This window comes from Aspergillus aculeatinus, assembly GCF_003184765.1.
Source record: "Aspergillus aculeatinus CBS 121060 unplaced genomic scaffold BO66scaffold_1, whole genome shotgun sequence".
Taxonomy (NCBI): Eukaryota; Fungi; Ascomycota; class Eurotiomycetes; order Eurotiales; family Aspergillaceae; genus Aspergillus; species Aspergillus aculeatinus.
In genome coordinates, this window is record NW_020291470.1 from 935732 (window position 1) to 946323 (window position 10592).

Sequence of the window (10592 nt, forward strand, 5' to 3'; positions counted from 1 at the left end):
CATGTAGACGCCACAGCAACCGAGCGTGGTTTTGGATAGATAAAAAGACCCTCTGCTTGCCTCACACAGCTTTGTCCGGTGAGCACGCAAGGCCACGCAAAGCCCATGAATTGCCTGTGGAGCCTCGCTTAGCCCTGTGCTGGGGCTTCTTTTACGCGATATGGCCGAACGGTGGTTACAGATCCTGGATATTGGGTAGCCAAGGTCTTGGTGCTGTAACGGATATACACGGTATTCTCGTGATTAAATGCTTGGCATTACAAAGCTATTACCGTTTCCGCTTTATCTCCACCATTCTCTCTCTGCCCACTGCTCAGTAATTATCATCTACTTAGGGTCTATTATTCGAAATCTTGCTCCTCTTCCCAGTCATCGTCTTCTATTTCTCTTATATCGGTAACGGAGGGTGTTGATGGTCTCGAGATGCCTGCTGCAATCAACCGATCGGAAATTATATGCAGCGACAGATACTGAGAGCTCAAGGTGATATGCTGCTCCAAATCAACTTGCTGGCGTAATCGCTTAGTGCTCTGGTCTGCATTCGTCATCAATATCTTGAACTGGGCTCTCAGCGAGTCATCCTGTACAATCGCACGTAAGTATTCGATGACGGTCGTCAGTTCCTGGAAGCTCATGTGGAGGTCTTTATCAAAGCAACACACCGCATCGATGATACAGTATACGGTTACATCTGAAGGGAACTGGCGAGCTAGTCGATGCAACAGCACACAGAGCTTGCCCAAATCATGTTCTTCCAGCTGCTTGAGCAAGGCTCTCGAGTTGATGAACTCAATGCTCAGAAGGCCCCGTCGACGCAAGATCAGTAGAAGTTGACAGACGAGACTGCGAACCAGCCCGTTTGGTCCAGCCCAATGATCCTTCGAGGACTTGGTACAATGCAATCCGCAGAAGAAGTGTATTACCACATCCTCCGGTCGCACTTCCGCCAAGCTCAACACAAATGTTGCACAGAAGACGGAGATAGGAGTGACGTTGTGGAGTGCAAAGGATCGGAGGTTCGCATCAACAAGGAGCAGGTCTGGGTGTTCTCGATTCATCCATTCCACGAAACGAACATTTTGCAACACGGACTGTGCCTGGCTTTGCGCCTGGGCGTCGAATGTTATGTTCTTTCCTAGAACAATCTCCAAATCGTCATTGGGCTGCCCGAATGCTGCACCGTAATCAGGCGGCTGGCCTCCATTTGAGGGCGATTGAACCAGAACTTCCAAGAGCCGGGAGAGGGAGACTACTGCCGCGGAGCTTCGTTCATCCCTGCGAGGAGAGCCTTCAGTCTCGGCCATATAAAGGCGTTGCTGAAGCTGTAAGTTCAAGCTTCTCTCTTCTAAGTATTGCAGTCAGCTTTTGAATCAGGTCAGCTTGACAAGGATCACTTACTCCTCCAATCCTCGAGTAAGAATTGCAGCATTTGGTTCCTAGCATCCTGGCTGTTACCCATCATCCGTGATTGGGTCTCTATGAAATGGTTCAGCCTCTCCTCCTCTCTTCGAATTAATTGGATGATCTCGAGGTGCCGTTTCTCCCCGGCCTCAATCCCCGTCTTGACCTCTCTGACATTGATTGAGACGTTTTGTAGGATACCGTCCGTGCTCTGAGCGAACCTTTGGACCTCAGTCAAGCCTCCGGATATCTCATCGATTCCGCTCTTCACAACCTGCACGTCAGCATTAATTTGGCGTGTGTTGATCTCTGTTTCCTTTTGGGTCCAACGCATGGCATGAACCTCGTGATGCGTATCCCTTGAATAGCGCTCGATCGCTTCTATATGCGTGTCTCGACATCTCTCAGCAGCGAGTGAGAGCATATCCGAAGCTTCTTTGACTCGCTGTAATGCTTGTTCTGGAAATTCATCATGCCTTCGAACTTTGGAGTTCGATGTTATTCGGAAGTGCCTCTTTTCTTCCACGGTCCCGTAGCAATCCAGATGGCTTTTTGCAGGCAGAGAATTGAGAATAATCTCGATCGCATCGAGGATGGCAATGTAGAGATCCTTTGTGTGCTGGCTCACTTCCGGATCAGTATGGAAACTTCGCCGTTTGCGCTTCACTTCCACGATAGCGAGTTGGAGTTCATGAAATGTGGTAATTATTCTCTGCCTTCTTTCTGCCGACTTTGCTGCCAACTATATCAAAGAGTCAGCTGTGTACAGAGTACATCGCATTATCTTACCTCCACGTCAGACTTACATTCAATGCAACCGCGATCCCAACTTTCACAACAGCTAGTCCGTAGCTGTCAGGGATGATATTAATCCAGGGATCGATCAGTTCCCGATTCTCTCCAACCTTCAGCCATGCCTTAGCGAAGATTGCACGCGCTCCTCTCTCTTTGGCGGGTTGCCAGTCCCTTTCAGCTTCCGTGACTCTGTCGAAGACTGCCTCCCATGCTGCACAATCCTCCGGCTTTGCTCCAAGGATTCTTTGAACGTGCTCTTTGAGTACAGCCTCTAAGTTTCTATACCGATGTTATTTCCGAACCTTGCCCACCGGACCTCTTGCCACGGGCCCTGTCCAAAGATGTGCAGTTTGAGTTCCTTCAACGCCGATCAGAGAAGAAATATGCCTACCTGTACGGCTTCGCACTCTCAAACTGAGCTCGCTGGTCATTATATTCCGACCAACCTCCAAGACCTTGGTGCACCTTCACCCCCTCGTCGCTAATAAATTTCGCTGACGTTGCGGCTGCCGCGTCGCCAGCTCGATAATAAACCACTTCCATACCAAAGGACTAGGGTAAGAAGTATGCCTGGTTTGCTTTGACGCTCATAGGGACTAAGAGAATACTACAGAGTCAAGAGATGGGGTGAGCTCGCTTTCAATGCAGAAGACAGCAGCGGGCTCAGCTTCGTGGCGCCCCGATCCTTCAGGGCACAGCCACGAGTAAGGCGGACTCTATTCTGGTTGGCCGACTGACTAATTCGGCCTGTAGCTGCCTTGTTCTCTGCGACTAGGTCTTCACATCTCAGATAGTCATTGGATGGAAGATAATTCAGAGAAGGGGTTGTCGTGTGAGTTGCGGTTGAAAAAGACACCAACGCGAGAGTGCGGGGAAAATCGTCCCAGCCTTGCCGTCGGTTTGCTCGAGTCACGCTTGGCCACCTTAAATGTGGCATTTAAGAGGCGTAGGCGCTTACGCCTCGTATTCAGTGATTCGAGTGATAAATTCTAGCATCGAAAGACGCCGTGGTCTTTCTTTCTTTCTTAATGTCCGAACGTGCACGTTTCTCGCCCAGACACTTTGTTCTACAGTCCTGATTTCACCTGCCCCGCCACAGATGGATACTCTTCTTGTGTCGGAGAAGCCTCCACCACTGAGATTTGACCCAAGCGACGGAAATGTCGTGAAGCATAAGCAGGACCTTAAAGAAGAGGTCGTAGGGACTCGACAGATTTCCGACAAGCCTGATGATATCGCAGAGCGCAGTCCTGACTTACCGGCGCCACGTATCAATGCCAGCGACCAAGCAGAACATCCTGTGTCTGTGACAAGAGACATTCCAAATCCGGATCCTGACAGTACGCCATACGATAATGCCAGGAACAACGAACGATATAACAGTATAGGGGCGTTACCGGATCAAGACGACTGGCAGGACAAAATCAAAAATCTGCCCAAAATCCCCGCTGTCAAAATGATGAACTTTGACCAGTTCAAAAATCGGCATGGACTGGAGAATGGCGTCCATATCATTGAAGTCCTCCGAGCCGGGTCGGGTACGAGAAACGAGATAAACAACTCGCAATTGGAACACACCAGGCAGGCACAGGACCATACCGCAGAGAGCCCTGATCTACAGGGAACCTGGATCCAGCGGGTTCGAATCCAGTCGGAGCCCATCACGCGGTACATTCAATATGTGGCGGGCGCCAGTGGCATGGATGTCACGCGGCCATGGACTTTCTTTCGGCCATTTCACTTTTTCATTGTCTTTCGCTCAAAGATGAAAGAAGCACTCGAGAACTTGGAAGAGACATGGGCTTACGCCGAGAGGTTGGAGTCTTCTGGTCTGAAGCAAACGGCTATAGTGGCAAGGGAGACACCGCCGGTTCAGGACAAGAAGGCTGGTGATGAGACGGAGGAAAAGAAAGAAGCAGAGATGGATCCCACTGGCCCGGAGATGAGCAGTATCACCGCGTTGAGACATATGCGCTGCTATGTAGAATTTGTGGATAAGGAGATATATCCGCTATTCGAGCGCTTGAGAGGATCAACACCACAAAAGATCCGCTTCGGTGATCTTTGGTTGCTTCTTAAATATGACGAAATGCTTTACTCTCCGCCCGAGGGAGAGGAGTCTCAGAGCTCAAGCCAGCCGATATCACCAAGATCAAAGTCGATGACTCAAACCGCCTGGAAACTGTGTGGAGAATGGATTCCTACCCCCAAAGATGGACATCCCAACGACCTTGGCGAAGAATCCCAAGAGTATCAAGCAATCTGCTACCATGTTGACCACGACGGTGAATCATACGGAGCAGTAAAGCACGTCTTCAAGATTCAGTACTTCGAAGGAGAGAGGGATATCACGTCGCTGCCTGTTTACCCGCTGCGGTTTGCAAAGGACTCCGAGCAGATCTTTGCGCGTCTAAAAGCCCAGGGCGAGAGATTCCAATCACTGATTCATGAGCGACACCTGCGTTATGAGGGGTGGACGGTCATCAACACTCCTACCGGAAAACTGATGACGGACTTCAAGACACCAGAGCACATCGAGAGTGAGGTGATCATTGACTTGGCCGAGGGATACCAGCGGTACCCGGCATGCAAGCCTGAGTTTGTCAGATATTACCTGGACTCAGACTTTTGGTCACTGGGCGAAGATAATATCGAAATCAAGCACTGGTCTGATGCGAAACGCACAAGGTTACTTCATTCCACCAAGGAGAGATTGGTTCTTGGAGACTGCTCATTCAACCGAAATTTCAACAATTGGCTGAAGAGTCAACCATCCTTCCAAATCGGTCTCGACACGAAACTTACTCAGGTCACGGGGGGTGATGTTGCTCTTTTCCCGCGGCGTCTCATGGCGTATGTATTACGAGAACGAAAGTTTGTGATGGTGGATATCTGGTCTCTACAGCCAGTAATGGCGCATACAAATGCCTTCCGAGATTTGAAAATCAAGCCCAGCCACAAGCGCACGGTGATGTCACTGGTGCAGGCGCACTTCAAGCGTGAAGAATGGCGCAAGAAACACCCGCGAGTGGACCTCAGTCAAGACCTCATTCCGGGCAAAGGGAGCGGCTTGATTATCCTGCTGCACGGTGCCCCTGGCGTTGGTAAAACCGCCACCGCAGAAACCGTTGCGCAGGCGGCCAAAAGACCGCTGTTTGCTATCACCTGCGGTGACTTGGGACTAACGCCTAGCGAGGTCGAGGAAGCGCTCAGCAATATTACCCGCCTGGCGCACCTCTGGGGCTGTGTGCTACTCTTAGATGAGGCTGATATCTTCCTGTCGAGAAGGGGGATCACTGACTTCAAACGAAATGCTCTTGTTTCAGGTATGTTGTTGTGGTTGCTTATGAAAAACTCTGGTTCGGCGGACTGACTCCTGTCCAGTCTTTCTCCGTGTACTCGAATACTATAGCGGTATTCTCTTCCTGACCACGAATAGGGTGGGGTCGATTGACGAGGCATTCAAGTCCCGCATCCATATGAGCCTGTACTACGAGCCACTGAAACGGAATCAGACATTAGCCATCTTCCAGACCAATATCGATCGGCTTAAGAGAATCGAAGCCAAAAGAAAAGAGCAGCCGCAAGTCGAGGAATGGAGGGAACCACCGTTGACGATCAACGAAGACGGCATTCTAGACTATGCCGGATGGTACTTCGATTCTTTTCCCGAGGCGCGATGGAACGGACGCCAGATCCGCAACGCATTTCAAGTCGCTTTCTCCCTGGCTCAGTACGACACACGGAAAAGCTCCCTCGATAATTGGGGAGACGGCCCAGAGCCCGAGGACGAAGAACCTGCTACCGGCCCTGTCCTGGATTGGATGCAGTTCGAACGAGTTGCGGAGGCGATCGACCAGTTCGACAACTATCTGCAGGAGGCGACTGGGGTCACTGACCTCGATGCTGCACGAGTCGATCGCATCCGAGCGGACGATTTTGATTACCGTCGCACCGCACCCCGTCCGCGGTATCAGCCCGCACGCTTGGCTCGCGGAAGACCCGCTGACTCGCAGCTTGCTCGTCCTGACCACTATCGATCGAATGTTCGCTCCAATCCACCTAGACGTCCACCTCAAGGTCGGGGACAGCCAGCCAGTCACGTTGATCAGAGAGAAAAACTGCCCGCAAGTCAGGGTGGACTGTACGAGCCAGGTCGGCGGCGCTATCAGCCAGGACAGGGCGCTTCTGGAAATCATCCACAGCGCCGGCCGCAACCTCGAGGAGGAAATGTGGTTCCCACGGACTGGGATGATGAAGCGTCGACTTATCCGGATGATCCCCCGGTGATGGAGGAAGCGGAATATAACGATGCCTCATATGATCATGGCGATGATTTCGAGGAGGATGATAGATACTAAAGGATATTATACAATAGACCTATCAATTTTTGCTAGGTGAACACACAATGTATGACTGTGAGAGGGTGAGGTTGTACATGGGTTAACCACATGAGTATGATTACTATGCCACCCAGGCAGGCTACGACTAACTTAAGGGGGACTAGCAGAATGGAGATCAAAAGGCGGCAAAGCCGAGGTTGCCGAAGGTCCAAACAACACAACAACCGCGGCTTTCCACTGGGGCTCGCCCGCTTACTGTGGAGAAGAAACACCGCATTAATGGAATGAACTGGCCTTCTTCTTACCCATCCCTCCTCCAACTCATTAACTACATTTCCCACTCAAAACTCCACCAAACTCCACCATGCCGTTACCGAAAGAAGAATACCTCAGCGCCTCGTGGAAGGATGGCATTTTTGGTAAGTCCTCTCACAAGCTGAGCCAGGTTCTTATCATGCAGGCTGACTGTGGCTGACTCCCCCCCTTGGCAGCGAATAAGGTCGTCTTCTGTACGGGAGGCGCGGGCACAATCTGCAGCGCACAAGTGCGTGCTCTCGTACATCTAGGCGCCAACGCCTGTATCATCGGTCGGAATGTCGAGAAGACCGAGAAGGTTGCCAAAGACATTGCGACCGCCCGCCCTGGGGCCAAGGTGATCGGCATCGGAGCCGTGGATGTGCGAAAGGTTGAGAGCCTCAACGATGCCGCCAGCCGCTGTGTCAAGGAGTTGGGGGGCATTGACTATGTTATGTATGAATCCCGACACTTGAGACTTAGTCTGATCTATTGTGCTTTTGCTGACTGGCCCGCGTATAGTGCTGGCGCAGCCGGCAATTTCCTGGCGTCGATCAACCAGCTGTCCGCCAATGCTTTCAAGTCGGTCATCGACATTGATGTCCTTGGGTCCTACAACACCCTAAAGGCGACGCTACCTTACTTGGTGGAGTCGGCAAAGAAGCACAGCATTGACTCGGATACACGTAAGTAAAGTCTCGGAATCTCGGAGTTATCGGAGCCTCCTGTTGCCGCATTCCGCGCTTTGTGCCTGATAATTGTGCTTCTAGTCAAACCATCTCCGCTGGGTACCGGAGGCCGGATCATCTTTGTTAGCGCCACCATTCACTATAGAACCATGCCGTTCCAGACGCATGTGTCGGTTGCCAAGGCCGGCGTGGACGCGCTGTCGCATAGTGTGGCTATCGAATTTGGGCCGCTGGGGGTGACTTCGAACATCATTGCACCGGGTCCGATCGGCTCGACGGAGGTATGTTAATGATTCGTGCTTGAGATCTATTGCTGTCTGGGGCTAATACCTGGGTGTAGGGCATGGATCGTCTGCTGCCGACCGATAACAAGGAGGCCTATGTCAAGTCTCAGCCACTGGGGCGGCTGGGCTCCGTGCGCGACATTGCTGATGCCACTGTATATCTGTTTGCTGACACTGGCAGCTATGTCAGTGGCCAGACGCTTGTTGGTAAGTTTATTTCTGATCTGATTTGGTGGTGAAATAAGATACTGATGGTGTGAGCTAGTCGATGGGGCATCATGGCGCATGACGGCCGGGGGGGCCGCTCAAGGCGCTCTTCAGTATCCCGATTTCCTCCTGTCCGGAGATGCGGTACCTAATGTTAAGGGGCAGAAGACGTCGAAGCTTTGAGCGGATGGGATAGAATGGGTATGGGGATTTGAATAGAGATAGATAGAGCCTACTATTAGAATAGTGCAGCGGATCGTATTCGTATAAGAGTGCTGTTGCCTGGAGAAGAAGTACGCGCTTTACCCGGACTTAATTACTGTATGGGGATGAAATCAAGGAGAATCATGGATAGCTGAGATAATCAACCTTGGGCGTCAGATCTATTTCGAGCATTGTCGAGTCACGTGCAGAGTCTGACTGAAGAGGATGCGTCAGCTATTCTGGAAAAGGACTAGTGGCCAAGGACCAATGCGTCATCAGCCCCGTCACAGCGCTCCTTTCAACCAATCAGCAATCCAGATTGCCCCCCGAGACTGGCCCCAGGCATCCAAGCCCCTCTTCTCTCAGGCTCTCAGGCACTGATCCATAATGGCTCCTGAGTTTCAAGTGCTCGGCGGCAAAAAGAGGCCAAAAGCGCCGGCCGCTAAGCCCGTCCGCGCGCCCATCACCATTCAATCCCACTCCATTCACTCCATCCACTCCATTCATCCAGCCTTAATTGTCTTGTCTTTCTCCGACTAGTCTCTAGTCGCCTGCGCCGACTACGTACGACAACTGTATTTTCTCCTTAGGTCACCACCCCATCACACCTTCCCTTTCCCTTCATCTACTCTGCTCTTTGTTCTTCATCTCATCTCATCTCTACTTCTGTCAACCACACTCTATCTATCCAACTCACTTACTTTACTTTGTGTTCAACAAACATCATCCGCTCCTTTCATTTCATGTGCATGACCTAGATCTCCTCCATCCTTTCCATATCCATCCACTATGCAGCTTCGCTCGTGCTTAGTAGGGGGCACTCTGGCCCTCGGTGCCAAAGCCCTGCTGGTTATCCCCGAAGTTGAGGGCGAGTCTATCGCCCCCGAAGCCGATTTGCCTCCCTTCCACCCTCTAGAGGCCTACGCCCCTCAGCAGTCGCAAGTTGAGCTTGCCTGCACCGAATGTCCTTTCCGTGAAGTTGGTGAGGATGGAACAGTCAGCTGGACTGATGGCCACAAGACCTCTCTTGTAAGTCACACCATCATGTGCATGCTCTCATAGTGGGCGCTAACGTTCCTGTCCACTCTCACCAGACGCTCGAATTCACCATCGAAGACGGCTTCCTCCTGGCCAACGGTCGCCAGATTTTTCCTCCCCCTCCTCCGACCTTGATCACCGCCGTTCAGCACCGACTCTCCGATGGTGCAGAGTCCGACCCCATCGCCGTCGGCTATGCCGTCGAGGAGATGCCTATTCCGACCTTCCCGGAAGATCCGATGGATCTCGTGGAAGTTCGCTTCACAGTTCTCGACCTTGACAGCCACCCAGTTCCCCTCGACACTGTAGCCGTGACCCTCATCCACGACTCCAACACCGGTGAACTGTTCATGGCGAAGACCGAAATTGAAGAAACCACTCCCGACCGCGGCTCCTGGGCCCAGTGCCGTGGCAAGCCCAAGTGCCTCCGCAAGCTTCTGTTCGACCGCATGCGCTCCTTGTTCGCCGCGGCCAAGGCCCGGATGCTCGACTTCGCCCCCCGACCTAAGGGCCACCACTGTGGGGATGCCCACGGATTCGATCACGATCACCCTCCCCACCCTCACCACCACCACGGCGAGCACGGCCATGGAAAGCCCGACCCCGAGGGCTTCCCCGGAGGTTTCCTGCCCGGGATGGACGGAAAGGGCCACCATGGCTTTGAGGGTCATCACAGCTTTGAGGGTCACATGGGCAAGTTTGACGGTCCCCATGGTCATCACATGCACCACCACCACCATGACCGTTTGGCCCACACTCTTCACCGCGTCGTCCGCTTCATCGTCGTCCCCGCTATCCTCGGTGTCTTGGCTGGTTTGGCTGCCAGCGCCCTTGGCATGTTGGTCGGTCAGATCGTCGTCTTTATGTGGCAGCGGTACCGCCGCTCTGCTCCCAAGCAGTCCGTCGAGCAGGGCACCGTGTCCGAAAAGCAGGGTCTCATGACTGAAGCCTCCGACGACTTCCCTCCCGCTTACAGTGACGAGGAAGCCGTGCTTGAGGACGTCTCCGGCAAGCACTGATTGCGGTTCTCATGAGTTGCAGCAGAGCCTCTCCCGGTTGGAACGATCGAAATCTCGTATCCCCATATGGCCACGATGTGATGCTGGGGGAGTAATGCAGCAAATTCTAGCAAATAGATTGATATCAACAAGTCCTCGTCTGTGGTTTTTCCGTTTGTGACAGATATAACCTTCGTTCAAAAATTCCTTTCCTTCTTCGTCCTGCAGGTGTCTTAGCGGTGATCTTGTATTTGGTCTTGAGTCTGTCCAAAGCAGGTCTGGACTTTTAGGATGTTAGTCTTTAGTGTAGCAACTATCCTTTTCTTTAACAGGTACCTT

At 52.2% G+C, this 10592-nt stretch overlaps 4 protein-coding genes across 4 annotated transcripts; 3 read left to right on the forward strand and 1 right to left on the reverse strand.

Moving 5' to 3' along the window:
* Nucleotides 1-341: 341 nt before the first annotated feature.
* Nucleotides 342-2985, reverse strand: BO66DRAFT_424913 (uncharacterized protein; the record flags this gene model as incomplete). Its single annotated transcript, XM_025650191.1, has 4 exons — nucleotides 2588-2985; nucleotides 2208-2475; nucleotides 1399-2143; nucleotides 342-1345 (listed from the first exon to the last, which is right to left on the reverse strand). Exons 1-4 carry the CDS (start codon nucleotides 2737-2739, stop codon nucleotides 342-344), a joined length of 2169 nt encoding a protein of 722 aa, XP_025509242.1. The 5' UTR covers nucleotides 2740-2985.
* A 610-nt stretch (nucleotides 2986-3595) lies between these two features.
* BO66DRAFT_281209 (P-loop containing nucleoside triphosphate hydrolase protein) lies at nucleotides 3596-6176 on the forward strand (the record flags this gene model as incomplete). The annotated part of the gene is made up of 2 exons (XM_025643064.1): nucleotides 3596-5522; nucleotides 5581-6176. Coding segments are annotated over 2 exons (2523 nt in total), but the record flags the coding sequence as incomplete, so codon positions are not given.
* Nucleotides 6177-6677: 501 nt separating this feature from the next.
* On the forward strand, nucleotides 6678-8270 carry BO66DRAFT_467138 (SDR family oxidoreductase). The gene is made up of 6 exons (XM_025652538.1): nucleotides 6678-6958; nucleotides 7031-7289; nucleotides 7356-7519; nucleotides 7604-7803; nucleotides 7863-8013; nucleotides 8072-8270. Exons 1-6 carry the CDS (start codon nucleotides 6904-6906, stop codon nucleotides 8194-8196), a joined length of 954 nt encoding a protein of 317 aa, XP_025509244.1. The 5' UTR covers nucleotides 6678-6903; the 3' UTR covers nucleotides 8197-8270.
* Nucleotides 8271-8700: 430 nt separating this feature from the next.
* Nucleotides 8701-10582, forward strand: BO66DRAFT_387337 (uncharacterized protein). Its single transcript, XM_025646276.1, has 2 exons — nucleotides 8701-9246; nucleotides 9312-10582. Exons 1-2 carry the CDS (start codon nucleotides 9007-9009, stop codon nucleotides 10272-10274), a joined length of 1203 nt encoding a protein of 400 aa, XP_025509245.1. The 5' UTR covers nucleotides 8701-9006; the 3' UTR covers nucleotides 10275-10582.
* Nucleotides 10583-10592: the final 10 nt, after the last annotated feature.